This window comes from Phyllosticta citriasiana (assembly GCF_038021145.1).
Source record: "Phyllosticta citriasiana strain CBS 120426 chromosome Unknown IWZ02scaffold_9, whole genome shotgun sequence".
NCBI lineage: Eukaryota > Fungi > Ascomycota > Dothideomycetes > Botryosphaeriales > Phyllostictaceae > Phyllosticta > Phyllosticta citriasiana.
This window is the reverse complement of record NW_027117286.1, coordinates 1,470,816-1,498,120: the sequence shown is the minus strand read 5'-3', so window position 1 is coordinate 1,498,120 and position 27,305 is coordinate 1,470,816. Positions and strand designations below refer to the sequence as shown.

Here is a 27,305-nt window from a genome sequence, read left to right as displayed (position 1 = left end):
GGTGTATTGTCAGACTTGGACCTTTGCGCTGGTGAAATGCGTCAGTCAGTTACCTTTTTGCCAGTGATGTTGGCCCCTCCAGTGGAAGGTCTTAGCCATCAAGCCGAGCACCGTGAAGATGAAGCCATCACCAGCTCCGACTGCGGCGCTAAAGAGAATGACGTATGAGCTGGTGCGATGGATATCCTGAACATCGTGTACTTTGACGAGGAAATGGGCGATTAGACCAAGGACCGCGGGCGACATGACTCCGATGAGAATGACGCAGGTCCAGTACAAGAACTTGGAGATTGAAAAGCGTCCGGGCCTGGACGGATACATTGCTGTATACACAGGGTTTGAGGCCGTCATTCTGTCGGCATGAGAAAAGACAGCGCATGCGGGATATAATCGCGGGCGACTGGTAGCAGCGAGAGAGAGAGAAAGAGGCGTGCGGTGGAGGATTGAAGGATTGCAGCTGCAAAGCCGCGATATATCGTGATGACGCGCCGCCCCCCTTGCGATTTAAACTGGTCGCACTGTGCTGAGCCGCAAATCGCACGTCGTAGGCAGAGACTGGCTGGGCATCCTTGGGGGTTTTCTGGCCACCAGAAATCAGCCTCGCACGGGGCCTAGACACATCATCAGGTGCCCGGGCGAAGTCGATTCCAGGCCGTGCTGCTGCGCCGTTTCGTCAAAACCGCCCCCAGCGGCTGGTATCCACCTTGTCCTGCACGCAGCGCCGCCCAATTCGCGAGCCTCCGCCCAGCGCGTGCAATTGCCGACCTTGAGTGGTATCACGCTGTGAGCCGACTGCGTGTCTGACTGTGTGGTCAAGTGGAAGCCACCCGAACAGAAAGGGTTTCGGCAAAGCAACTTCTTTCCCAGCCACCCACCTGCGGCTTCTCGATGCCGGATGTGCCTGGTCTGGGTGGCATTCTGCCATATATTTGAAATGCATTGCTCGAGTTTCTTGCGAAATGGAAGTTGAGTGGTTGGCATGGAGAAGACCAACGACTGAGTGGGTGGGACGGGCCGCTCTCCGCGTCGTTCGCTTGGAATGTTCCTGCTTCGGGTCCGATGCTATTTTGGTCCATGCACACACACCTGCAGTGGTCGGAATTCATCAGCTGCAATGGAGACGTCAAATCAACATCTTGCCCTTCCTCTTGGATCCTCAAAAAGGCCACAGGATTAAAGGAAAAGGCCTTCGTCCTGTTTCCTCGCCGCTTAGTAAAACCCATCCACATATCCAGAGGTGGAAGGACATAATCGCTGCTGTCCAGGATCCCCATTGTGCATGAGCTCGAGAAGGCCTGATGATCTGATGGACGAGAATGGTAACCGAGCAAAGAAAAGGTCGGCACGACGCCAACTTATCGTGGCGCTCTACGCAATATATTCCAGCCCAGGTACCGCCGACCAAGATGTCATTCAATGCAGCGCAGTACGACTTTGAGTAGATCACCTCAATTGCGAAGCCCTACCAAAGTGTCTATGGAAACCAATGACAAGTCAACATGAACACTCCACCCATGAAAGACGTACCCACCTCACTCAAGCGCCAATGCCGCATAACTCCCTCCCAGACACCCCACGGACTTTCCCGTTTGCAGACCTGGTGCCATCTCCACCTCTTCTCGCTTGCGAATGCTTCTCAAAGGAGTAGCAAATCACCGTTACCGGTCCCCACGGCCGGTTGGTAGACTTGCTGCGGCTGGTTCTGGTTCACAACGTACATATTCGACTGCGATCCAACAACTGGACTGTTGCCGCCAAATTCACCTCCGTTGCCCAAGTTCATGTTGCCATCTGTTGATTCCGACCCCTGCAAAGTAGAGGTCTGCAGCGTCTACTGCTGACGCCATGTTTCCGCCGTTGGTGTTGGCCGTCACCGGCGCCGAAACGAAACCGCCGCCAAAGTGTCCAGAGATCCAGGAGTGACCGTGTTGGTGCGTTTCTGAGCATCGGCAGCCGCCTGGACATCGGAGAGTGTGACGCTGCAAAGCTGGGCTCTCGGCCAGCGTCTTGGTCTTGCGGAACGGAAGACTTGCTGAACGGCTTCAGTACACGGTGCCAGGTGCCGACATTCAGCACATTTCCTCGAGCGTAGCGGGTCAAGTTTCTCTGACTCGGCCGTTATGCTGCTTGTCGCCCATGACAACCTTTCTTGCAATTGCTGGTCCGAGGAAAGCAAACGCCAGTACATGTATCCACGGTCGCGCAAATCAGGGTTATCTGTCTCCTCTGTCGCCCATTTCAAGACCTTGGGAACGAGCTCTTGGCCCTTTGTTGGTCTCTGAATGAAAAGCTTGACCGTGGCCGTCAACAAGGCCAATTGTACTTCGTGCGCTCATCGGCAAAGGTATACAAAAAGTCATCCAAGAGGACGTCTGAGTTGTCGATGCGGTCTGCGTATTGCCCAATGACCCAAATCATGGCCGCCTTTGCTTCGGGTTCGTCGAGAGAATCCAAGTTTTCGCATAGCGTCGAGATTATAGACTCGTATTGGTTGGGGTACTTGCGGAAAATGTTTCGGATGACCACTGTTGCTTCCTGTACAATGTATGACACCTTGGTCGCGACCAGTTCGAGGAGCGTGTTGATGCAAAGTCGCGCGGCGGCTCGATTTTGATAGCAAGTTTGCCAATTGCCCGCACAGACTTGCGAACAAAGTCGACATCAATCTCAGTGGCGTACCTGTGATGTTCAGCGTAATACTCAAAAGTCTCCAGGATTTGCTTACTCGCGCAACTCGGTCAACACCTCATTAATGTTCTTCTCCGTCGCAAGCATGAAAATCAGCTCCAGCTTGGTCACCTTGACGTAAATGGGTCATTGTATTTGCAAAAGAACACCCGAATGTCGTTGCGGAGAACCTCTGGCGCCGTTGCAAGATCAACAGCGCGTTACGAAGAGCAAGTATTGAATCTCAGGCCCTTGGATAGAAGAGTAACGAGTGTGGAAAGCTTATTACAAAGAGAGATGACCTTTTGTCTGAAATTATTCATGAATAAAGAATGACCCTTATGCACGTCAATACAACGCCGAGTTGGAGTGTGAAAGCCGGGAGCGATGCCTCTGCGAGAAGCTCTCGCCAGTGTCGTGCGTATGTAGTTCATCATGGCTTCGAGATGTACGTTGGCCCCATCGTGGAGTGTTAATGTGTTGCTTTTTGAGTGCAGGGGCATTACTCTGAGCAATCAGGCTGAACTGGATATTTTTGAAGCGCTCGGGTAGTCGATTGTAAGTTTGATGTTTTCGCTCCTTTCCCAGATGTCCATGAGATGCCAGTCCACTGGATACCACGGTTGGATTTTCATCCCTCATCCCATTCACCTTTCGATCAGATCTGAATGCTCCACCAAATGTCGGTCATGATCGTAAAGCTTTGCGACGCAAAAGGCAGCATCTTGCGCACGATGGTCGCCTCCTTGAGGAGTCCTTGAGAGGTTTTACGTCTTCAACGAATTCGCGAACGGGATGTAGAAATGGTCCGCAGGCAAGGGCCGCACGAGTGATTGTTGTCCTCCATGTCCGCGCCACCGATTAGCGTCCAATGCCACCAAGGACATTTCTGCATATACTGACATTAACAATGATGGCAACGCCTTGAGCGCGACCTCTGGCTTGATCGCGCGTAGTTGACCAGGTAGAGAAAACACCTGAGCGTCCATCAGTGCCATGTCCCGTTGCTTATCCCCATCTGTCCTATACTAACATCTTCTTGATCTCGAGACTCGGAATGTTCATGCAGTTGACAATGTCCGGAACAGGCGACCATGTCGTTGTTGCTCATGGTCATGTTCGCGACAATCTTCTTTAGCGCAATCTTCTTGGCCGAGTGTTTTTATCCTTTTTGCCGCCGCTCTGGAGCTCGAGGCGCAACTCGGCAACCTTGCCCTGTTGTTTGTTGAGTGAGCCAGGGCCATTGTAGACGAAAGCAGGTATGATCATCATGGCTGTAGTCATGTTGATGCTTTCATGGAGCGACAAAAGGTCGGAGAAGAGGGACGGGCAAGAGCCGCTTCGCGGAAGCTGTGCGGGGTTCTTGGGAGTTGTGAGGAAGCAGCGAGCGCCATGGAGTAGGGAGCAGTGCTTAAACTTACCCTCGCAAAGAGCTTTGCATCTTGGCCGCTTGTACTCATGATTCTCTGCCTAGTGAAGAGACGTCGTCATGCATGTGCTGCTGCTCTCCCCAACGAGGCTTGATCCTGTGCTCCGCCAATCCGATGCGGCTGCGCGTTGAATGCCCTTGTTTGATGTTGCCGCGATTTTACAAGGTTATCGGAAAAGGTTGTCGACCCGAACGGCCATTACTGGAGCGGCGATAGGTCAGGTAGGGATAATTTGGAGGTACGGGCTGTTGAGTGGGAACGATGGAGCTCTTGTGATGGTGAGAAGGGGCCGGCCTGGGTAATCAATGTTAATCGTTGCCCCTCTCCCCTGCGGACGCACCGGCACTCACTGGCAATGACTAATCTCCGCGCTCGACACCACCGCCCGGCAATCTCCGTCCGCTGCACGTCACCTCCGACTTGACACACCTTCATCACTCGACGCGTGCGCTAGAACCATTCGAAAGTCGTAGACCATGGCGACGCTCCAGGTTTCTCCCCCACCGCCGCCGCAATGGGTCCTCGACCTCAACTCCAAGGCTCCCGCGCCATCCAAAAACTCAAACATACCCGATCCTCCAGGATACACGGCCCCGAACAAACAAACGCGCAACCCCAAGGACAAGGCTCCGGCAAGGAAACCTCCGTCGCTGAGGAAATGGACACCTTGAAGCTGAAGAAGGCGTGGAGCTGGCTATCGCTCCGGCAAAGAGCTTGCCCATGAACGCCATTGGCAAGTTGCAAGTCGAGCTTTTTGCGAGCAGTCACTGATAAAGCCAGGCATGTACATGACGGGCAACTCTCTCCAATATTTTCCATCATGATGGTTTTTATGCTCTTCAAGAACCCCATCACGGCGCTATTCAACATCAATCGCACTTTTGCCAACTTTGAGACCCCTGGAACCTCGTCTCGTCTGTTGGGCGTCAAGCTCGTATTCGTCGCCACCAACTGTCTCGCGCTGGCTTTGGGTATATGGAAAGTCAACAAGATGGGACTGTTGCCTACGACGCGGAGTGACTGGCTGGCATGGGAAGCAGAAAGAGAGCCTCTGGAGAGAGCTTCGTTCCAAGGTTGGGCTTTGCAATGAGGTTGTCATCAAGAGCATGGTGTTGAGAGCATGTTGAATTGCAGTCGTACGTTCAATTCGAGCACGAACATGAGATTACGACAGAAATGTCAGGCCAAAAGGAGCTCTCTTCATTTTGCACCATCAAAAGACAGGCAATGAATATCCCTCTTGCTTTTGACAATATCCCAAGCTTGCAGCTTACTCTATCCGGACGACTAGGAGACTTCCAGCAAAAGGACAACAGCTCCAACGTTAACGCCATTCTAGCTCGAGCCGAGAGACACACCGACCAAGGGACCCACCCTCCTAGCCGCAAAAAGCAAAAACAAACGTACAACAGCCGGGATTCGCTGCTGGTCACCCACGCAACTACTAATCGGCCGCAAGGTAGCTTATCTATGGAAGAGCGGACGGGGTTCCGAGTTTTCTACCTGCTGTCGTACGTGGAGGAAGAACGGAAAAACAGGCATATCAATAGACTAAGCATTCTGTGGTCTGCCACCAGACTCTGAAGTTGAGTGCGCCGAAATTACTGTAGTATTATGAGAGCTATTCATCGACATTTGAAAAACTTTTCCTGGAATTGAAATAGTTAAGAGAAGAGAAGCAGTCGGCTCGACTTTTCGTGCAGTTCAACAAGGGCAAGTCGGGACGAGACGAGGAGACCGTGCTCGGTCTTCACGGGCGGATATCGGGATCAACGCTCCCGGACTGCCTGCCCGACTCTGCCTGAGTCCCCACGGCCGTCGATGCGCTTGGCTGACTTGCGCCTCATTCTCGCAGATTCCAACTCTTAATGATTACGCAGACTTGGCTGCCTTGGAATAACTGCGCAATCTCTACCTTCTTGTCTCACTACTACGCTGTTCCGAGCCACTCGTTTGACAAACTTATAAATACCAGGACGAACTCCTCCGCGATGGCCTCCGCAACACCCCCCGAGACAATCCACAGAGCTATACCACTATGTCCGTCGGCGACGTGGAAGCTATTGGCGCTCATTGCCAGATGGCATTCTGCCACCAGCTAGACTTTCTGCCTTTCAAATGCGAAAGCTGCAAAGGGTAAGCGGCGCCTCTCCTTCGACCACAGACCATCTAACCTGACGTAGGACCTTTTGCCTCGACCACCGCACCGAGACTACTCACAAGTGCAGCAAGGCCGGCGCATGGGCACGCTCAAGACGCGAAGCCTCGTCCACACCATCCTCCGTCTCCTCCGCTCCTAGACCGAACATCCTCAACCACGAGCAACAATGCTCCTCTCCCGTTTGCAAGACCTTGATCAATACCTCTCTCGCCCCTGGAATACATTGTCCGGACTGCAACCGACAATACTGCCTGAAGCATAGAATGCGCGAGGAGCATGATTGCGCCAAGCTGACTCCACTCGGCGCACGACCAGGCGGAACATCCAAGGAGAAAGGGTTGGCGGCGCTGGAGAAGTTGAGAGCCTGGGGCGCAAGCAAGAAGGCCGCCGTGTCAGAGACGGCCAAGAAGACGTCTTTCGGGCCAAAAACCAACTCGCCTGCGGCACGGGCAGCCGCTATCAACACCCTCAAAAAGACGGCCCAGGGCGATGCCAAAGTTTCTCCAGAGAAGCGCGTATATCTCCACGTGGAAGCATCTGCCGACACAACAACCGCTAAATATCCGACGGGCAACTTCTTTTACAACGTCGAGTGGAGCGTCGGCAGGATACTCGACATGGCGGCCAAGGAGCTGCAGGTGGAAAATGTCAACAACCGCGGCGGAGGAGAAAAGGACAGGCTGCGAGTCTTCCACGTAGAAGGAGGTAGGCTGCTAGATTTCAGCGAAAAGATTGGCAAAGCGTGCCAGACCGGAAACACCATCGTGCTCCTCCGAGAGTAGGTCCGCCATCCCGGATTTGATCGAAGCATAGAGACATTGCTTTGCTGCTCAGAAGACAGTTGTGGGCATTCTAAGACAGTAGATGAGTCGCATGCATCGGACTGTAAATCCGACGCAGTCCACCACGGCTCATGATGATTCGACACATTGCTCGTCATGCTTGCAAACTCACAATGGTGTTGCGGTACAGATGGTCGGATTTAGACCGTTTCGGAATCTGCAGCAGACTGTGTAGAAGCATTCGGAATTACCGAATCTCAGCCATTCCATCCATCCATTAATCCTAGCAGGACTTGAGGATGTAATCATTCACCGGCGTATGGAGGATTGAGAAGGATACCCCTTTCGGATATATTTCATTGTTTGATTCTAAATTGCTGTCTACCACGGATGTTCTGTTCGCACTACTGTCAGCATTTGTAAGCATACAATAGCAGAAATGCACTTGCACACTTCCAAAATCTACAGCAAAGGACTGCGAATCGAATTGCTCAGCATCCGCTACTTTTACGTGAGCAACATTGACCCACTGGATCGGCAACCTCTGGTCGCTGCGGCTTTGTAAAGATGAGCTAAGTAGGTACGGTCAATACGTCATATCCCTGCCATGGATGTCCCCCACCCAGTCGTGGACCCTGTCCCTCGGACAACCCCCCAGCCAACGTCCCCGCAGTAGCTGACCGATTTGTCGATGCCGCTACACAGACGTTTCTTGGGCCTGCACCTAACACGATGGAGTCTATCTCTGTTATATGGCGGCGTCGCCTGCTCGCATCGCAGCCGTGCTACACTAGCCCATTGAACCCTCGTCTCGGAGACTACTGTTGCTTTTTGTTCAAGATGACTGTGACCGAGACGCCAGAGTCCACATGCGATGTGTGAGTTTCTTCGACTCTACCAACACGCATGGATCTCTACTGATGACCCGACAGGCTGATCATAGGTGCTGGGCCAGCGGCCTTATGACGGCGGCCTGGATGGCACGCAGCGCATCAAGACGCGCATCGTCGACAAGCGAGGCACCAAAATCTTTACTGGGCAAGCCGACGGTCTGCAATGCCGCAGCCTTGAAATATTTGACAGCTTCGGCTTCGCGATCGACAGGAAAGAGCGAACCACATGCTAGAGGCATTGACAGCTTCGCACACATCTACAGCTAACAGCAACACATTCATGTGGAACCCCGCTGATGCCAGATTCGTCGGTCAGACCCGTCCCGACACGCCGCCCAGCGCGCTTCACCGAGTGCGTGCTGCAGCAGGCCGATCGGCGTTTCTTCCTGGATCACATGAAGGAGCACTCGGACATGAGGTGGACGCGGCGTCTGCCCATGTCGCTGGATGTCGACGAGCGCAGGTCGAACGAAGCCTATCCTATCACTGTCAACTGCGGCACTTGACGGACGAGGAGGCCTGCCTAACAGGTCAACTGACGTCGGAGGGGGTACGAATGGCGATGGTTTGTATCGCAGCAACCTGTCACCGACGACACAGACACTTGATCAGGAAGAATCGTGAAATGGGCGGCACGGAGGAGGTGCTCAAGGCCAAATACGTGTTGGCTGTGATGGCGCACACAGCTGGACCAGGGCAGTTGGGATTCGAGAAGCAGGGTGAAGCGACGGACTTTATCTGGGGAGTTCTTGGTAAGTGGCGAGAATACAGCATCAATGAACACTTTTCTGACCTCAACACGCAGACATCATTCCCATCACCGACTTCCCCGATATCCGCCAGCGCTGCATAATCCACAGTGCCGACCAGGGCACGCTGATGGTGATTCCACGCGAACGCGGTCTCGTGCGTCTGTACATCCAACTCAAAGAGATCGTGCCCGACGCTGCCAGCGGACGCGCCGACCGCTCCAAGATCACGCCCGACATCATCTTCAAGGCAGCCCAGAAAATTCTCAGTCCGTACCAGCTGCGCTACAACTACTGCGACTGGTGGACTGCGTACCAGGTGCTTAACTCCCCCTCCCCCTTCCCCCTGAATTCCCCTGATGCTAACCGCCACACCACAGATCGGCCAACGCGTATCCCCCTCGTTCTCCCTGCACAATCGCATTTTCCTTGCCGGCGACGCCGTGCACACGCACTCGCCCAAAGCCGGCCAAGGCATGAACGTCAGCATGGCCGACGGCTACAACCTAGGCTGGAAGCTGGCCCTGACGGTGCAAAAGCTCAGCGCAACGCGGACATCGCTCCTGTCAACCTACAGCCCCGAGCGCCGCGCCATCGCCAACCAGCTGATCGCCTTCGACCACCAATTCTCGCGCCTCTTCACGGGCGGCCGGCCCGCGACATCGCCGACAAAGAAGGCGTCAGCATGGCCGATCTACGCGCCGCCTTCGACCAAAATGCCCTTTTCACGTCCGTCTCAGCGTCACGTACGAACCCTCCGCTCTCATCAGTATCCCGCATGACGCGCTGCCCGCCGCCGAAGCGCCCCCCTCGACACCGCACGCCAATCATCCCCCGCCGAAGCTCATCCCCCCGGCGCCGCGCTCCCCCCTGGCCACGCGCCTCCCCATCGCACGCGCATCCCCAGCTACAAAGTCGTCAATCAGGCGTCAGCGCTGCCGCTGCACCTGCACGCCCTGCTCCCCAGTGCCGGCCCCAGCCCCCCCTTCCGCATCCTGCTCTTCGCCGGCAACATGGTCGCGCCGGCGCAGAGCGAGCGCGTGCGCGCTTTCTGCCGCGCCCTCGAAAGCGGTCTCCTCCGCACCTTCACGCCCCCCAACATCGCACTCAACACATCCACCGCGCCGCTGCAAGTCCTGACCATCCACAGCGCGCCGCGCGAGGACGTGGAGCTGCTGCAGCATTTCCCGGCCATCCTGCATCCGTTTGACGAGCAGAGGGGCTGGGATTACGAGCGCGTGTGGTGCGATGCGCCGAGCTACCATGAGGGTGGGATCGCGCGTATGAGGGGTTGGGGATAGATGGGGAGAGGGGCGCTGTTGTGGTGGTGCGGCCGGATCAGGTTGTTGCGTGGGTTGGGGATGTGGAGGAGGCGGTGGCGGTGGAGGGAGGAGGGGGTTGAGGGCGTTTTTGAGGGGTGTTGAGGTTTGGTAGGTAGGTATGGGTTTTGGTGTGGTGGTGGTGTGGTGTGGTGAGCTGGCGGGAGGGAGTGACCTAGGGAAGCAGGAGCACGGCAGGCTACCTACCTTCCTTAGGTGTGCAGCAGTAGGGAGTACGTCATCTCTGCCATCCACCTCACTTCAGTCAGTCCATGGATCAGCCTGAGTCTTCTTCCTGTTCATTACCTACGACGTAGTAGAGCAGAGGAGTCGATCGAATGCTACATTTCCAATGCCACCACCGCGTCTCTATCCCTTCCCTTCCCTTCCCTTCCCTACGCCATGATGCTTCACACAATGAGTCGCTTCCTATTCATATCTCATATCGCAATGCCAATGCCATTAAATTCCTTTCAATTCAATTTTTCGCCAACGAGAGAGGAGAGAGAGAGAGAGAGAGATGATTCCCATTACACCATCACTCGCCATTGGTGTCCCCATCTTGAGCAGAGTATGCACGCAGTACACATCATACTCATGAAATGAGCAGTGGCAGCCGAGCTTTTCTCTAGTTGTCGGCCAGCAGGGAGCGCGCTCGCGGTCCTCGGAGACAATTTCGCCACGCTTGAACGGGTCGCGGCCGAGGACGCCGGGCACGGCGACGGCGACGGACGTGACGAAGAGCAGGGCCATGATGACGAAGGCGAAGATCCACTGGAAGGCGATGACTTTGGTGAAGAATTGGGCGACGCCGAGGGCTGTTTTCCACAAGTGTTAGTTAGGGTTGGGGGGGGGGGGGGGGGGGGGGGGGGGGGGGGGGGGGGGGGGGGGGGGGGGGGGGGGGGGGGGGGGGGGGGGGGGGGGGGGGGGGGGGGGGGGGGGGGGGGGGGGGGGGGGGGGGGGGGGGGGGGGGGGGGGGGGGGGGGGGGGGGGGGGGGGGGGGGGGGGGGGGGGGGGGGGGGGGGGGGGGGGGGGGGGGGGGGGGGGGGGGGGGGGGGGGGGGGGGGGGGGGGGTTGGAGTGAGATGGAAGTTGTGGTGGGGAGAAGGAGAAAAGACGAACGTACCAGCAGCCAAAATGCTCAACTCAAAGCCAATGGTGTAGTCCTTGTACGCCACGAGGAAAAAGAGGCCATAGACAAGAATGCCCCAGACGAAAATGTTGGCAACGATCCTGGCAGGCAAATTGTGGGCGTGGACGGCGACGGCGCCGACCCAGTACAAGGGCGACAAAGTTCCAGCCAGCGGGGCCGCGACGACGGATGTGGATGAAGCGCGGCGTGGTGCTGTGGCGGAAGTAGGCCGCCGACAGGTTGAAGAAGTTATGACGAGCAGCAGCAGCGCCAGCCAGAAGTGCGACCGCACCCCACAGGTGGAGAAGCCGAAGAGCAGCAGGTTCGACGTTACAAAGTGCGAGCCGACGTTGGCGGCTGCGGCGACGTAGACGGCGTTGCCGCTGTAAGGTGCCACGAGTATCCGATTTGGAGGATGAAGAGGACGATCCTGTGGAGAGGGTTAGTTGTTGGCTGGCGGGAATTTGAGGTGGCAAGATGTTGGACGGACCAGTAGATGCTCACGATGACCGAGTTGAGGGCAAAGGGCGACGGGTGGGCGTCATTCTGGCCCCAAATGGTGCGGCGGCATGCGTTCCTTCGTGTGGACGCTCAAAAGTGTAGTAGATGGAGGTGAAGAGCAGGTACGAAATGGCCGTCAGGACCTTGGGGTGTTGACGGCGCGGCGCGAGTGCTCCTCGTGGGCCTTGAATGGGTTGGCTAGAGGCATTTTTGCTTGCTAGGCGACTCAATTGCGGTGGGGAGAGAGGGATAGAGGGAGAGAAGGGAGAGAAGAGAGAGAGGAGAGGGAAAGGAGGACGAGGGAGGGGAGGGAGGGAGAGGGAGAGGGAAAGAGGGGGCAAGGTGTGCGTACCCCGAGTGTGTACGCCATGTGGAGGCGCGTGACAAAGCTGTTGTTGTCGCCATGTGGTTGGACTAGGCACGGACGAAGCGAAGCGGGCGGGATGACGAAGACAGGAGCAGCAGCAGCAGCTTTTCGATGGCTTGGCAATTCCCAAGGAATCTCATCACATCATGCAAAAAATCCTGATGCCATCATGGCCTTGCTGAGGCAGGTGATGTAGTGAGAGGTTCCAGCATCAAGGTGCAAGCTCCAATCAAGCTCGTCCTCTTACACCACCTACCTCTAGCGCACACCAACGCCAACGGCCCCAAGCTCCCTCTCTCTCTCTCTCCCATCTCCTCTCTCTCCGCCTTGCTCTCCTTGCTCTCCTCCCTCGCTCTCCATCAATCATGTCACGCACGTCTGGCGTCCCTCCCTCGCAAGAACAGCGGGGACCCACATCCATGCCGTAAACCGCTCACGGCCACGTCGACCTCTGTCTGGACCGGGCCCGACTTCGCATCATCATCATCATCATCATCAACAACAACAACCAAGCAACAACAAGAAGCCCACGTACATGATTGTAGGCCACAGGGAGCACGGAATTCTTCCACTTTACCATGGTGCCGCGCAACGAGAACGCCGCCCCCGCACTTTGTCAGGTACTTGTGCCACCCACCACCACCGCCAGCCTTTGGCGCCGCTCGCGGGTGGACGCCATCAGCCACTGACAGCACGCCCGCCGCCTCGAAGGGGGGCCCACGCGCGCATTCCTTTGTTCCTTCAGCGGCTTGGAAAATTGACCAGTCAGTCGGTCGGTCGAGCGCGGCCGTGGTGGTTGCCTGTCGATTCTTGGACTACTTACCTTACTCCTGTGTACTCCTCCTACTCCAAAGGAAAAGACGACGTGCTAGCTCTGTCCATCTAAACGGGAACGAAACGCGGCGACCCGAAAGAAAAATGCGGTTGACAGAAACGGCGCGGCGCGGTGCGGGCGTCTTGCAAACAGACAAACGAAACGAAACGAACCCGATGCCCTCGCCACCGCCCGCCGCTTCAACCGAACCCGGGCCGGCGCGTGCTGCTAAAACACCACCACCACAACAACTACCCCTTAGCCCCCTTAATCTCCAAAACTTCTCCTCTACTTTTCCATCTCCCCTCTCTCTCCATGCCCCAAAGTAACAAGGAAACGTCCAGGCACCCACTCACATGCTCCTCCGCAGAGTGAAACTCTCGCACTGACAGGCTCAACGCTTCTGCATTAGCCACCTCCTCTCCTACACCACCGCAGCAGCACGGCAGCTTACACAGCACGCCACCACTGCAGGCGCCACCACGCCACGGCGACAGCGATTGGCCAATGACGATGGCTCGTGTGGCTCTCAACCGATTGATTGCGCGGACTCAACGGTACAGAGCTTTGTGCTGTGATGGTGATGGTCGTGGCGAAAATGGCAGGCTAATCGTTGCTTTGACACAATACCTATCGCGATGATTCTTCGGGTCTTCTTCTTCTTCTTCTTCTTCTTCTTCTTCTCTTCTTCTTCACGCGCAAAACTGCAACCACGAATGATTAAAAAGCCCAAATAGAATGAAGAAGGGAAAAAATTCCAGAAAGCGCAAAAGTAAAACGAGACAAAATTAAATATTGATTGCGATTCTGCATTCCACTCCGCTCCGCTGCTTTGCTTCGCCCTCGCCTTTCCGGTTCTCCATTCTCCTGAAAAACCTTCATGCTATACCACACGACACCCGTAAAAACCAGTGATAACCCAGGTGAGAGAATTTGAAGGGAGGAAAAAAAAAAAAAAAAAAAAAAGGAAAAAAAAGCGTAGCACAAGCGACTGGAGCAAAGCAACGCCATCTGCCACCCGCCACCCGCCACACCCCACGCACCCGGCCTCCGACTATGTGGCAATTTACCGTACCGTACCGTACCGTACCGCCGCAACACAACAAACGGCTCCATGCATCACTCACTCCTTGTGTTTACCCGCCGCGGCGAGCGATTTCGAGTCTCGACTTAATAACAACAACAATGACAAAGGTCTAGAACGCATGTATCGCCGCCGGAAAGGCTGACGCGAGACGGGTAGGAGCAGCAAGCACCTCGGACGACGCCTTCCCCTCAATGATGATACTGCAACGCCTACTCAGACAGACTCCTAACATGTCGGAGGATATGGTAATGGCAGAAGAGGCAAAAGCGCAAAAGAAAAAAGGGGGATGGGAAAGAAGCGTGTGAAAAAGGGAAAAGAAAAAAAAAAAAAAAAAAAAAACAAGACAGCCAACCACACGCGCGCGGGTACAATCCAGTGCGTCGCCACTACGCCGTAGAAGTTGTTGTCTTTCTACTGCTGCATCCGATCGCTCTCGGGACCCGCAGCGGTACCATCTCCCCGCGTCTGCGTCTGCGCCTGCGTCATGTTTGTGAACTGCTGCTGCCGCTGCGCATCCTGTCCCGTCAACGCAGCCAGCGACGGAGCACCGTTGGCTACTCCAGGCGCGGGCCCAAACGGAATGTGGCTGCTGGGCGTGAAGACGGGGAGAGGAGGTTGAGATGCAGCAGCGGGGGCGGCAGGGGCAGCAGCAGGTTTACCGGTACCAGGTCCAGATCCAGCAGCACCAGCATCGGGGCCAGCAGCGGCGGCCGAAGGAATTCGCAGCACGCCGCCCCACAATTGAGGCATCAACGTCCGCATTCAACGGGACCCACCTCAGCGTCGCCGGCGTCGGCAGCGCAGGCGCAGACGCCGGATGGTGCGCAAGCGACGGCTTCTGCTGCCCCTCACACACAACACCCACGCCGCCGACAGCAGGCTCGTAGTTCACGAAATGCGGCATACTGACGGGCGGTGGCGGCGGCGGCGTATCCGGCCGCGGCACCATGGCCGGGACGTGTTCGGCCGTCTCGAGAATGCCGTTGGGTGTCGCCCTCAGCAGACAGACGCTCTGAAGGCGAGCCCAGCGATGTCGGCAGCGAGTTCATGATTTCCTCGGCCATGTTCTCGATTGACTGGCGCGATAACGAGCGCGGTCGTGCTTCGGGAAGGTGCATGGGCGGCTTGTTTCTGGTGTTGGGCTTGGCTGTAGTGTCGTTTTCCGACTGCGTGCGCGCGGGCATGCCGGGGGGAAGCCCCAGATTCGTCGTGGCGGCTGGTGGGCCTGTTTCTGTTGAACTGCCCGTCGTAGGTGATGCTGGCTTTCTTCCAGCTACTGCTGTGGCTGTCTTACCGCCCCGTACCACGCCCGCTTTTCCCCTCGTCTTGGTGGACGTTGCCTTTCTCTTTGCCTTTTCCTCCTCGGCCGCCGCATTTTGCTTTGCATCATGCTCTTCCTTTGTCGGCATTTTCAGTGTAATCTTCTTGATACCAGATGTCAGTTGGTCAACATCATGGGATGCAGAACTAGACGCTCCAGAGCTGCTCCTCTTGCCCTCGGCATGACTTCCCATCCTTGACGCAAATGGTCTTGGAGGAGGCTTCATCGCCGGCACCTCCTTCTTGGGTGCTGTTCTCGTCTTCTTAACCTGGACATTTCCAGCTGTGGTGCCAGCAGGCTGCCTCACTGCAACCGCAGACCCTTTGCTGGTTGGGCGTTCGCCAGTGACGTCTGACGCAAGACTTGTTCGACGCTGCTTGGCCATGCCAGCCGCCTCTTCATCTCCAGCGTTGATCGACACACCATCTGTCGTTTTCCTTCGGTCACCGTCGGTTCGCGACGCTGCTTTTGCATGAAAGGACTCGTCATCAGACGGCGGCTCCGAATAGGTTGAAACCTTGGCCTTTCGCTCACGCAGTGCCTACCCGTGTTGACGGGCACCTCGGGTGGGAGCGTCTTCTCCTTCCTCACGCGCGGCTCTGCCAGCTCTTCGGGCCTACAGCTAAGGGTTTGACGGTCCGTTGGGACGAGGAGCTTGCTCAGCTCATGCGCAGCGGTGACCCAATCGACATCTGGCGGCGGCGGGGTCGGAGGCCTGGCATACTCCCTGACTGGCACCCATTCGCCCGATGAATTCTTGATGAATTTTTTCCGGGTCAACTACCTTGCGCGCCGTGACGATGTGTCGGGGTAGCAAAGTTGGGTCGTGGTCCTGAACGCTGCGATTTCGTTTGGTGGGGGTGGAGGATCGGGATAGACCAGCGTTCCAACGCATAAAGACTGGTCTCGTGCCACCACTCGCCGTTGTATCGCAGCTGTTTTTCAGCCTCTCCCAATGTATGCTGGATTACCGTGTTGCCCATGGGCACATCCTGAGCGAAAGGATTTGCTGGCGCGACTGATGTTTGCAGCGCCCTGGCCTTCGCAAAAGACCGCTAATGTGACTCAAGACACCGCTCGTCAATGCTCGATTGCTGTAGCCTCCTTCGAGAACACTGATGACTCTTCCCTCTGCTCCCAATTCGGGCTCCTGCGACATCTTGACAATGTCCCGTGTGAATCTGGCGTAGAATTCTGTAGGCACATTGACCTTGTGTCTCTGCATACCAGCTCCTTCCCATTCACTAGCGTCGGAATCCGGCAGAGATGAAAATGGCGGCCTTGGGCTGGGTCTGGCCGGAGACGAGCGCAGTCGCTGAGTGTGTAATCGCAGAAAAGCCCGAGCTTTTTCGAGCAGCACCAGATACTTGTTTTCGTACAACTTCCAAAAATCTTCCTCGGTCTTCCACGGCTGCAAGTGGGACATTCCAAATGGTCTGGTTATGCGCGTTCTCCAAGCAAAGACTTGCCGCAGAAACTTTGTTGTAGTCTCCGTCTTCGCAGGGAAAGAGTTTACGTCATGCAACGAAAAGTAGCCAATTTGAGTCCTTTTAAGCCGGCGGCGCATTCTTTGGTTGCTTTGGCGGCATAGTAGCAACCTTTTCATTTCGTTCCCAAGTAATCGATTGCGATCCGTCGCCGTGGTGCAGATCAAAATCAATGATCGCTGCGTGAGTGAGGCCGTGGTTCTGCGCTGCATACTCTATGCCGACATGGACGTTGTTCAACCAACAAAAGCCAGATGGCCAGTCCGAGGAGCAGTGGTGGCCAGGCGGCCGTATGCAGACGAAAGCATTCCGCGGCTGGCCCCTGGGGCCTGAGAAGACGGCGTCCACTCCGTCACAAACTCCACCCAGAGCTCCCTGCAAAGCGTTGAGGGATTCCGCAGAAAGATAGAGATCCCCGTGATGAAACTCGGGCTTTTTCGGCTTATCCGCCTCCTCAATCCTCGCTACCCTCCCTTGAACTTTGCGCAAGCTTCTCCCTCGCCAAATTGCACATTTCCTGCAGCTCCTTCATCCATTTTGTTCCGTGGACCATTGGTCACCATCGGCGAGGTAATGTCTTGCACGCGAGAGGAGCGCTTGATTGTGAACGGTACGTCTGAAGCGGGATCGCGCTTTGGATGCGGGGCATGTGGACCACCAGCGTGGCGCTCGCCGAACCTCACATAGGCCGTTGCTATTCCGAGGATACTGGCGAGGACTCTCTCCGGACGCTCCACTATCATGCTCAAGTGGCTCTTGCTCGTCTTCAGCCGCGAGAAGCGATGTCCATAACATGCATCGTGCAGGATGACGACCGTCTGGGTTGATTGGACTTGTTTGTGATATTCCAGCTCCTTTGCAAACCAGTCTGCGGCAATCTTTTGCGCAGTGAGCGGCGGGGGGCTCGTCGACAGCGGTAGCGGGGAGGGGTGATTTGGGCGGGTACAAAGGGGAAGACGAATTGCGGTTACTGGACAGGCGCCTGGACGAGGAAACTTTGCGCAGGCTCTGGGTAGTTTCTGCGCCTTGGAGCGAAACCATGGAGCCCCGACGCGAGAGAGCGGGCGAGGCGGCGCGGGCGACGCTCGATCTGCTGGCGCTGCGCGGCACTGGGCTGGGAAGCGCGGGCGACGGCGACTGCGACTTGGGTACGTGTTGCAGGCCGGCGGCTCTGAGATGGGGCGAGTCCATGGCAGATGGAGAGGAGGAGAGGGAGCATTTGGGCGGAGTGGTGCTTATGACGAGGTGCTTCATGGACTTGTCGAGCTGGTCGGCGGCGGCGGCGGGGGCGTCAATGTTTACGGGTTGCGGTTTGCGGACGGCTTGCTCATGATCGGGCAGCTGCGAGCCCAAAGGCGGCGAAGTCATGACTGGCCTTGAAGAGTCGCGAGGTGTGCCAGGGGATTCTCGGTGGTCAGTGGGAGCAAGTGATGTGGGACAGAGGTCAGAGGCGCATTGTTTTTGTGATTTGGTTGTCAAGCCGGAGACGACCTAGGTCGGTAGGTAGGTAGGTGGGTAGTAGACGCGGGTGAATGGTCGGCGGTACGGGAGGCCTGGGCTGCAGGGGGGTAACTAGAACCTTGCAGCCCTACGTGTGTAAGACTGTACAGCTCGCGCAAGGACCACAACCACAACCACAACCACAACCCCCCTTCATTTACATTCTATCAATTGCCATTCTACCTCTACGCCAGTTGCACTCCGACGCCTCTCAGCGCTCCTACAATCCATGCCGGATACTTCTTGTTCGGGTACAGCTTGAGGAAGAACCCTCTCAAAAACTGCGGAAATTGATCCTCAATAATCGACTTGCGCACCGACGCCATAAGCGAAATCTGGTAATGCACATTGTGCATTGTCAGGAGGTGCGCCGCCGCCGTCTCCTTGGACGCCACGTGGTAGATGAAGGCCCTGGTGATTCCCAGCCCTCCCTCTTCTCGCGGCCGACAGCAGTTGCAGGTGCATCCCTCTTCTATCGGCCCAAAGTCGTTGGCAAACGCCATGCGGCCGAGGTTGAGCACTCCACCAGACGTGAGGGCATTGCCAAAGCGCTACAGAGTCATTTAGAATTTCAAAAATAGAAGACCATGGCCTCATTTGCGACTTACCGCCGTCCGCGTCGGCCAGACACAATCAAACATGTCGGCGCCCAGCGCAACCGACACGACCAGGTCCTCAGGATAGCCCACGCCCATGACGTAGCGCGGTTTATTCTCAGGGAGCAGGCCAGTGCACTCCTTGACCACTGCGCAGTACGACTCTTTGGCCTCGCCGCCAGAGAGCCCGCCAATCGCGATGCCCGGCGTGTCGCGCGCGACCATCTCCTTACAGCACTTGCGACGCAGCTCCAAATCAAGGCCGCCTTGGATGATGCAAAAGAGGTTTTGGCGCTCCGGGTACTTGTGCGCCTCGATGCAACGGTCCAGCCACCGAATCGACCGCTCCATGGCTTCTTTGATTCGTACATGGTCTGGAGACGTGGTCGCGATTACGTCGTCCAGTTGCATGATGATGTCCGAGCCGATGCTGTTTTGGAGCGATATCGAATGCTCCGGGGTGAGCAGCCTGTAGCTCTGTCAGACGCGATACAGGCGGGACCAAAACCGGGTCATACATGGGCGTGCCATCATGAGGGCTTAGGAACCTCACGCCCTCTTCAGTGACCTTAGCTAGTTTGAGTAGCGACACCATTTGGAAGCTGGTCCAGTCATCAACATGCGCCTTGAATGCAGAAGGCTGAGATAACCGACCCACCACTGTCTGCGACCAAGTCAGCCTCTTGCTGGCAGTTCTTCTTGTGTGCTTGTCCATCATGTACCTGTCAGGATGTTATGCGACCATCCTTGGAGTTTGTGTGCACCACCGACAGCGTCGAGCGTTGCCTGTCCGGGCTTCAAGCCTCTGGAGCTAGTATGAGCCAACGCTTCTCCGATTTCTTGTTGTCCTGCTCACAAATGATAGGTGTTATTCAGACACAGCCTGCATCCCGTCTCTTCGAGTTGTTCGTAGGTGAGGCCTTTCAGTGAAGCTTGCGTAGCTACGGGCATGAACATTGGCAGCGGGACAGGGCCATGCGGCAGGTGGAGCTTGGCAGCCCGGGCTCTGGTTGTCTGTTGGCGCGCGTCAGCGGTCGCACAATGGCCAGTTGGAGAAGAGCACTTGCAGAGCATCGTGCCATAGACTCGTAGCTTAGAGCTGATGGCATCGATTGCATTGCCACGTACAAGTCAGTCGGCCTGACGGTGATTGGGTTCGGCCATCTACGGGTCGACAGGGACTGGCGCTAGCGAGAACTCACCTCCGCAGCCCGCCCCCAACTCAACGACTTTTCTTTGCCCAAGTTTCCACGTCACGCTGCCAGATTTTACAAAATTCGCTGTTGACGACGATAGACCTCTGAGACAATTTGTAAGGCGCTGAATTTGCTTTGTAAGACCTAACATGTGAAGCTCAACACCTCCGTCCTGCCCCTGCCCCGGGAATCTACCTACGCGTGACAAAAAGCTTCTGTAGAACCCAAAAACACCCATCGGCATTTCCTTAACCGTCGCTGACGTGTTCTCCACAATCTGGGTCGTAGGTTTCGCAATGACAGTTGGTGTTAGACCCTTGAGTCTGATAGCAGATCTTCCCCCCATCGCGATCGCACGAATAGAGTCTGTATCCCATGGAGGTTAGCTTTTCTCTCAAGCGGGTTGCTACTCGTGTCGAGGATTGACCATACGCATCACCGTTGACGTCGCCGCACCAGGTGCACGTCTTGTCGCCACAAAGATTTTGCAGCTGGTTTTGTACATGATTAATGCCTCTAGGACAATCGCAACCAGTGCCGCATACGATTGTGGTGAAAGAGAGAAGAAGAATGGCCGAATTGGCGGAGACACTGCTGATTCTCATAATGTGGTAGTGTTTGTCGAGCGAATAAATGAAGCATTTATGAACATCAATTTTAAGACACTGTATGGTTAGAGCAGAAGACGGAGTATTTAAGTATCTGCCATCTCATCACTGACTAGAGCTGTAATGCTAGCGGCTTAACGCGGATATAAAACCCTGGTCTCCCTAACCTGTCTTGGTGTTTAACTGCAACCTTATTCACGTGGGGATTAGCGTTTACTCAGTCGAAGCCTAATCATCTCCCATTACGAGGCGCAGGACTTTACCTAGGTAACGGGCCTCTACGGCGCTTTGCATGGTGCTGAACTTTCTTTAAAATGCTAACCACAGTGTCTTACGTGCAAGCTTCAAGGCTTCCGCCCTGCCCCTGCCGCTGCCCCGGGAAGCTACCCACGCATGATAAAAGCCTCTGTAGAACCTAAAAACACCCATCGGCATTTCCTTAACTATGGATGTCCCGAGCCTTGCTTTCTGGGTCGAAAATATGGTGGTTTACACTTTGGGTTGGTGGGATCCTCGCAATGCCAAGGTTTACATTCGGTCCCAGACCCTTCAGTCCATATGCACTTCCATCCCATTCCATCGCACGCAAAGACTCTGTATCCCATGGAGGTTAGCCTTACTCTCAAGCGGGTTGCTACTCGTATCAGGGATCGACCATACGTTCCATCCTTATCGTCGTCGCCGCAGCAGACGCACCCGTCGTTAAGACAAAGAGGTTGCAGCGCTCCATGTTGCACGGTAATGCCTCCTCGACAGGTTCCGCCTCCTATTTCATTGGGGTAGCCGCAGGTATAGCCGCGTACGATCGTGGTTAAGGAGAGAAGACGCATGGCCAAAATGGCGGAGACACTGCTTAGTCTCATAATGTGGTGGTGTTTGTCAAGCGACCATATGAAGCATTTATGATCAGTAGATATGATTACTTCAAGACTGCGAGCAAAAGACAGAGTACTTAAGTATCTGCCATCTTATCGCTGACTAGAGCTACAGTGCTAGTGGCTTAACGCGGATATAAAACACTAGTGTGTGTGTATCCCCGATCTCTCTTAGTGTTTGACTGCAATCTGGTCCACGCGGGGATTTGCGTTTGCTCAGTTGACGCCTGATCATCTCCCATTACGAGGCGCAGGACTTTACCTAGGTAACGCGCCACTGCTGGAGAATCCATACATCTGGGAGCAGTGGCTCCATTTTCAAAGTATATTCTTTAGTTCGAAAATCTTCGAATTCTCTTTCTGCCACACTGTAAAGCAAAGTTCTTGCTAATCAGAAATTCAACAAAAGAATTTAGTCAATGGCAACCTCACGTCTCTCCAACCCAAATTGCCCCCAATGCAACACCTTCTCCTTCATATCTAAATGTGAACGATGCTGAAGCGCAGTCTCTATTGTCTAATTGACGACCAACTAAGGCAACAGTACATTTTAAAAACGACCTTTTCTGATCAGAGCATGAGCAAAAGTCTAACCGATCTATCGTCTTATACGCATACTAACCATAAGAAGAGTTTTCATTGCGATGGATCAACGGACCGCTTCCCCGCAGAATTGTATCAATACCACAGGTCGTCTCTTCCAGAAATCGCATGATCAAAGAAGTCAAATTGAAGTCCGCAGATTTATTCAAGAATGGGAAGAATTAAGCGTCTAGTGTTTCTCGCACGCGCAGCTTTACAAAGTCTGTTTCTTTGGGCTTTTTCCAGGCTCACTGGCGCGGTTCTTCTTGGTGACCGACGAGACGCACTTCAGTTTCGGGTCTGCCGCGTCCGTTATGGGAAAAAAGTGCCTTTTTCGTTTAGATTGTTCTTGTTACTGAGCAGACACGAAGGCTGTGGCTCTAGTCCAAAGCTAAGAGAACGGAGAAACCCGCCGTCCCCCCAACGACCGCCACCGCGCCACTCGAGGAAAACATCAACCGAATACCGACATGCGGACACCAAACTGAAGATCAATGTCATGCGATAATAGATTGCGCCAGTCCAAAATGCCATCTGTCCAACACGTTATGATTGATTCCGTACCACGGTTCGCCTCGAAAAGAAAACGATCAATGTTACCCTGGGCTACCACCTCGCCTTCAACACCAAGCGCGAGCGAGAACGCGCCTCTCAAAGTCGGCTCCCAATTCAACCACTTGTCAATCTGTTCTCCATGTCGTTGATGCTCAAATGGTGAAAGGGGTAGTAGCGTTGCTCACCAGTGAAAGCCCTACCGTCTGTACCCCTCCCCCAAGTCTCTCTCTCTCCTCGGTGTTTGACAGCAGCCCGAAGAACAGCATCCGCCAAGTCGCTTTTCGCATGGTAGATAGGGCCAAGTCATGGTCATCCTACCTTTCTCGCTGTATTGACTGATCGATATGGCGTATAAACTTTCCAAACTCGGATTCGCTCGCTTTTAGACCCAGCGCTGTTCTACCAAGGACAAAAACATGCGACTTTTGCTATACACTTGCGTTGAAACGTGCGGTTGAGCAGCTGGGCAGCGGCTGGAGAGACCGGCTGCTCTCCCGAGTGGTTACGGCAGAACAGCAGCGCGAAGTCACCCCGTCGGCCGGGTGTGTTCGCTGGGTTCGGGTTCTGCGACTCGATGGGCCCTGTCCCGAAGGAAACAAGAATTGGGCTTGCATCACCTGTCTCTTACTGCAGTGCTTAACTCTTTCCTTCTACTTTAACATTTGTCCATTTTGGTTGCTCGGTTTCTGAATTCCTGCTTCGAGGTCTTGACTCGTCGTTTGCTTATCTTCAACTTCTTGTTTCCTTTATGCTTGTATAGGCGCAAGTCTAGCACGCTTGTTGCGTCTACCATCCTTCGACTGGCATGTTGGCAAACAAACAACCAAGCAAGCAAAACTGCAATGCAAGGAGCGCGCGCAGGTGCGTTTGTCGCGTTGCCTACCTCGGAAGGAAAGACTTACGAGATTTATGCGATCCCAGACACTGAGAGAGCCGAACAGCGTTTTGTGCACTGGTGAAGTGGTAGATAGTCGGCCTGAAGGTGGCTAGGTTCGGTTCCGGATCTACCTAGCCGACAACGTCTGCCGCTTGTGGCGCTGAGACGGTACTTTTCCCTGAACTATTACCTATACACCTGCCCTTCAAGCAACAGCTTCGCGTTTTTCTCCATAACGTTGTTTCTTGCGGAACTCAAATGTAGATGGTTATCAAGGTAGTCAAGTGGGATGCTAAATGTTGTGCATTTTACCATTTTGCAGGCGCGACACTAGGCGCGACACTCACGCTAAAAATAAGCTATTCGCGATTCAGATTTCACTTCTAAGTTGGGTAATTTTACTATTCCACATTTTTTATCATGCTTAACTGACTGCGCTTAATGATAGTGGGCATACACTCTTCTTATGCGCTTCCGCGACCTCTTTGCTTTCTCTCTTAGCAGATTTGTGATTTAGGAACAGCACTGCTATAGTCAATAAGTCTTCGCTCAGATAATAACATTATACGCGTTGGCGTGAGCAGATTGTGGCCACATAAGTATTTTAGATTAGCTTCAAAACATCTCAAAACATGTGTAAATTCACGCAAAAAATGCTCCTTTAATGATTCATAATAACTCCACATCACGCATGCTATAATGCCTTCTCTTTCGCAGTTTCTGAACTTCGCCGTAGATGACAATCCATGCCTTTTATGAGCTTACTCACTGCTTCCACTATACTCACGAGTCACATGAGGACTATGGAAAGAAAAGGCTTTCCCCTATGTGGCAGCTTTAACCCACTTCATAAATAGCTCCCACCTTGATGGTGCTAGGTGTGCTAGAATTGTTGGGAATAGGCAGTATTCGTATGATGAAGGCGACCCCTGCCTTAAGTCCAAACCTTTGATGCGCCATCCACACTGTTCCGCGGTGAAGAAGTTCGGCACTTCAAATACCAGCCGCCGGTCGAGAAAGGCCTTGAAATCGTCGCTGAGCGTGCGACCAAGGCACTTCTGCTCACCTATGCTTCATTGATAAGCTTTACTGGCACGTTCTTAAACCCTACTCTTACCATCTTGGCGAGGAATCTTCCGTGCACAGTGAGCTCATGAGAGCTCGCGAGCCAGGGGACATCAGAGCATAGACATTGTATTGACAACCCAGACACCTGTTTTAGCTGTCGTCAATGGAAAAGCTAGTCTAGACAAAACTCTTGGGGTTTCAGAATTAAGAATGGCGCTGACTTCCTTCTTCCCGTCAGACAGCTGTCAAGGAGTCAAGGTGTAGAATCCGTATTCACATAGAGGTAGAGAGGCGGGTAGTCCGTGCCCTGGACGTTGACTTCGTTCCCGTCTGCGCACGCAACACCAACAATAAAACTGACCGATCGGCCATTCAAACTCCATTTTCACGTCATCGGCGCTGCAACAGTGTATATGTCAACAGTTCACTTGATTAAAAACCACAAGACTACGCAGTGTTTACCCCCATTCTCAATCAGGTTGACGGCATGCTCTCACATCTCTCATTCAACCAACGAATCTTTTTACGGCGCCATGTTAGCATGAAACGTACGTCCCGTCCTTCTCGTCGTCGCCGCACCAGCCGCAGGCCTTATTTTTGCAAAGTAGTTTTTCCCTAATACTTACCTTTGGAAGCAAAGCACAACCCAAGTTCCCTGTATCTGGTCCAGCATCTGCTCAGCTGAGTCCGTAACAGACTTAGCCCGATCCGGACGCAAGAGATTCATGCCTCTACATTGCGCTCTACCGCCGTAAGCATACAAAATGGCGAAACCCTAAAACTGTCGAACTGACCCATGGGAGCTGCCGACCTACCCAGTAGCAGTAGCGCTCGGACAAAACAATGCGCTGTGCCAACCAACCAACCAACAAAGCAACCTTTGACCCCTCGGTCCGAGCCGTGCGCGCTATGCCAGCGACTCGATGGGAATAATGCACGCGACGCCTTTGCACACAAACCCATACAAACAGAACCCAGCCTGCCTGCCAGCGCCAGTCTGAAAAGAGCAGGAAGATGTGGCCTAGCTAAACGGATCAAGGAATCCTGCTTGACTCGACGTGGTGGCGACAAACTTTACCGCGATCAGATTTGACACTGAACAGGGGACGTGTCTTTCCTACCCTGTCATGTCAGGCCTATTTAAACATTGTGATGAGAGATTGATGCCATTCTTTTACTTTTCGATCCCGAGCTGCATAGTCTTTCGACGCCTTTTCTGAATGGCGTTTTAGAGATCGTGCTTTCACCTCACGTTGCTGGCAGACAAACCTTGCAAGAGTCGAATTTGCCCGCCTGTGGTCCTAGCTGCTGCCAGCGAGGAGGGAAGACACGCCAAAGCTGACTTTACGAAAAAAAACTAAAAAAACTAAAAAAACTAAAAAAAACTGCGGTATCGAATACCGGATGGCACATTCGGCAATGGCAACTGTGCCGTCCTGCTCTGGGCTATCGCCTATTTGCAAAAACTGAGAGAGCTTTCCAACTAACTCCGTTTCCCTTTCGCTGCACTCACTCATTTTTCAACCACAAACATGGGCATCAAGCACCGCCCGAACAACCGCAAACAAAATTCCGTATCCGTGATCAGGCGCCGGGACTTTTTGCCGTTCCGTCGCCGTTGTGCCGTTATGTTTCGGTACTGTCTTCTCCTCGACCCGACCCTGGCAGAAGCGGCATTTGCCTAGATTTTCCTGCGCTTACTGTTGCCGAGCATGGTTTTTGAATGCGGCACGGAAGGGGTTATTGTTCTGCGGGCTTGTGTGAGGGGAGACTTCTCTGCACTTGTGTTACTTGTGTGTAGATGCCGTGCTTTGCTGCGGGCGTGCAGTGTAATCGTAGATCTGGGACAGTCAGCTGAGTGAAATGCTGGCACCCTTACTACTTACTGGTGGAGTGAGGCTGTAGGGGAACTTCTGGACCAAGTGGCACTGGTGATGGTGGCCGAGACGAGGTGCTAAAGCTATCCACCCTTTTGTCAAATTAGTCCCTCCTTCCTCCAGAAATATCAATACCTCTGTCAGCCATCAATAAAGACGTCCGTCAAGGGAGCGATGCGAAGACCTAGTTAAGTGCTTTGTCAGCCCAGCGCGTTTGTAAGCAGGAAGGGCAACTAACAATCGAAGCACAACAAAGAGCACGAGAAGGCTATTACAGCACGGTATCGCCGTCGCAGCCGCCCATCACATCTACCGTCATCAGGGACCGTCATTGTCGGAGTCGACTTCGTGCCCGTTTTCGTCGCCATTCGTTGTTGTTGTCGCCAAGGTCGGTATGGTTTTCGCTGAATCGATGCTCGGACTGGTCTTGGGATCTGTCTAAGTCGCGTCCACGTAACCGTCGTTCGAAGCATCTCGTGTTTCGTTCTCGAATTTGGAAGCTTCATCTTCCAGGCGGTGCGTGTACATGAGGGCCTTGCGGATGACGCTAGACTTGTGCGCAGAAATTTGTTGATTGAAGACCAAGCTGTAGCCGAAGCCTGCTTTTGAGGAGACTACCACCGCTGAAAGTGTCCGGCAAAGATTGAGATGCTCGCTCTTGGGAGATTGCGTGGCGAAGAATGTCCGAGTAGTCGTGGATTACTGCATTCCCCAGTCGCGGAAGCTCGTCAGCATCTCATCAGCAAACCAGCCTGGCTTGAGGCAGAAGCCGCCGCCCTCATCGTTGAGATACTCGCCATCTAGAGCACGCATCATCAAGAACCTTCTAGCGCTGTGTGGTCAGAACTGTTGACCAAATGGC

The 27,305-nt window shown here is 54.4% G+C and overlaps 10 protein-coding genes across 10 annotated transcripts, besides 1 other annotated feature; 3 read left to right on the top strand and 7 right to left on the bottom strand.

Moving 5' to 3' along the window:
• Window positions 1-1,636: 1,636 nt before the first annotated feature.
• On the bottom strand, window positions 1,637-3,732 carry IWZ02DRAFT_470690 (armadillo-type protein; the record flags this gene model as incomplete). The annotated part of the gene is made up of 12 exons (XM_066768814.1): window positions 1,637-1,807; window positions 1,892-2,123; window positions 2,145-2,276; window positions 2,324-2,553; window positions 2,640-2,679; window positions 2,726-2,799; window positions 2,937-3,172; window positions 3,194-3,246; window positions 3,319-3,423; window positions 3,571-3,608; window positions 3,629-3,644; window positions 3,701-3,732. 12 exons carry the CDS (start codon window positions 3,730-3,732, stop codon window positions 1,637-1,639), a joined length of 1,359 nt encoding a protein of 452 aa, XP_066621445.1.
• A 69-nt stretch (window positions 3,733-3,801) lies between these two features.
• IWZ02DRAFT_492196 (uncharacterized protein) lies at window positions 3,802-4,127 on the bottom strand (the record flags this gene model as incomplete). Its single annotated transcript, XM_066769822.1, has 2 exons — window positions 3,802-4,029; window positions 4,089-4,127. The coding sequence occupies 2 exons, from the start codon at window positions 4,125-4,127 to the stop codon at window positions 3,802-3,804; spliced, it is 267 nt and encodes an 88-aa protein (XP_066621444.1).
• Window positions 4,128-4,456: 329 nt separating this feature from the next.
• Window positions 4,457-5,574, top strand: IWZ02DRAFT_456612 (uncharacterized protein). Its single transcript, XM_066767878.1, has 3 exons — window positions 4,457-4,743; window positions 4,811-4,830; window positions 4,874-5,574. Exons 1-3 carry the CDS (start codon window positions 4,574-4,576, stop codon window positions 5,185-5,187), a joined length of 504 nt encoding a protein of 167 aa, XP_066621443.1. The 5' UTR covers window positions 4,457-4,573; the 3' UTR covers window positions 5,188-5,574.
• Window positions 5,274-5,681: a sequence feature (Protein overlapping with rRNA (IWZ02DRAFT_318755, KAK7518443.1) was converted to a misc_feature.).
• A 226-nt stretch (window positions 5,682-5,907) lies between these two features.
• On the top strand, window positions 5,908-7,511 carry IWZ02DRAFT_476267 (uncharacterized protein). Its single transcript, XM_066769026.1, has 2 exons — window positions 5,908-6,233; window positions 6,281-7,511. Exons 1-2 carry the CDS (start codon window positions 6,136-6,138, stop codon window positions 7,038-7,040), a joined length of 858 nt encoding a protein of 285 aa, XP_066621442.1. The 5' UTR covers window positions 5,908-6,135; the 3' UTR covers window positions 7,041-7,511.
• Window positions 7,512-7,577: 66 nt separating this feature from the next.
• Window positions 7,578-10,277, top strand: IWZ02DRAFT_456610 (uncharacterized protein). The gene is made up of 11 exons (XM_066767877.1): window positions 7,578-7,620; window positions 7,746-7,916; window positions 8,029-8,089; window positions 8,273-8,421; window positions 8,550-8,685; window positions 8,739-9,001; window positions 9,063-9,247; window positions 9,367-9,423; window positions 9,453-9,596; window positions 9,650-9,951; window positions 9,984-10,277. The coding sequence occupies exons 2-11, from the start codon at window positions 7,881-7,883 to the stop codon at window positions 10,082-10,084; spliced, it is 1,434 nt and encodes a 477-aa protein (XP_066621441.1). The 5' UTR covers window positions 7,578-7,620; window positions 7,746-7,880; the 3' UTR covers window positions 10,085-10,277.
• A 254-nt stretch (window positions 10,278-10,531) lies between these two features.
• Window positions 10,532-11,841, bottom strand: IWZ02DRAFT_476266 (uncharacterized protein; the record flags this gene model as incomplete). The annotated part of the gene is made up of 5 exons (XM_066769025.1): window positions 10,532-10,562; window positions 10,597-10,819; window positions 11,127-11,562; window positions 11,637-11,709; window positions 11,777-11,841. The coding sequence occupies 5 exons, from the start codon at window positions 11,839-11,841 to the stop codon at window positions 10,532-10,534; spliced, it is 828 nt and encodes a 275-aa protein (XP_066621440.1).
• Window positions 11,842-14,218: 2,377 nt separating this feature from the next.
• On the bottom strand, window positions 14,219-17,592 carry IWZ02DRAFT_456607 (uncharacterized protein). The gene is made up of 15 exons (XM_066767876.1): window positions 17,270-17,592; window positions 17,222-17,235; window positions 17,066-17,178; window positions 16,821-17,038; window positions 16,276-16,633; window positions 16,102-16,240; window positions 15,904-16,061; window positions 15,858-15,876; window positions 15,778-15,830; window positions 15,646-15,687; window positions 15,353-15,624; window positions 15,196-15,325; window positions 14,979-15,174; window positions 14,588-14,911; window positions 14,219-14,490 (listed from the first exon to the last, which is right to left on the bottom strand). The coding sequence occupies exons 1-15, from the start codon at window positions 17,450-17,452 to the stop codon at window positions 14,313-14,315; spliced, it is 2,397 nt and encodes a 798-aa protein (XP_066621439.1). The 5' UTR covers window positions 17,453-17,592; the 3' UTR covers window positions 14,219-14,312.
• Window positions 17,593-18,189: 597 nt separating this feature from the next.
• Window positions 18,190-19,959, bottom strand: IWZ02DRAFT_456598 (queuine tRNA-ribosyltransferase). The gene is made up of 7 exons (XM_066767875.1): window positions 19,873-19,959; window positions 19,662-19,819; window positions 19,528-19,610; window positions 19,460-19,469; window positions 19,324-19,407; window positions 18,818-19,274; window positions 18,190-18,760 (listed from the first exon to the last, which is right to left on the bottom strand). The coding sequence occupies exons 1-7, from the start codon at window positions 19,921-19,923 to the stop codon at window positions 18,395-18,397; spliced, it is 1,209 nt and encodes a 402-aa protein (XP_066621438.1). The 5' UTR covers window positions 19,924-19,959; the 3' UTR covers window positions 18,190-18,394.
• On the bottom strand, window positions 19,742-20,702 carry IWZ02DRAFT_318646 (uncharacterized protein). Its single transcript, XM_066764172.1, has 2 exons — window positions 20,429-20,702; window positions 19,742-20,367 (listed from the first exon to the last, which is right to left on the bottom strand). The coding sequence occupies exons 1-2, from the start codon at window positions 20,604-20,606 to the stop codon at window positions 19,970-19,972; spliced, it is 576 nt and encodes a 191-aa protein (XP_066621437.1). The 5' UTR covers window positions 20,607-20,702; the 3' UTR covers window positions 19,742-19,969.
• A 1-nt stretch (window position 20,703) lies between these two features.
• On the bottom strand, window positions 20,704-21,574 carry IWZ02DRAFT_318702 (uncharacterized protein). Its single transcript, XM_066764173.1, has 2 exons — window positions 20,873-21,574; window positions 20,704-20,799 (listed from the first exon to the last, which is right to left on the bottom strand). Exon 1 carries the CDS (start codon window positions 21,470-21,472, stop codon window positions 21,053-21,055), a length of 420 nt encoding a protein of 139 aa, XP_066621436.1. The 5' UTR covers window positions 21,473-21,574; the 3' UTR covers window positions 20,704-20,799; window positions 20,873-21,052.
• Window positions 21,575-27,305: the final 5,731 nt, after the last annotated feature.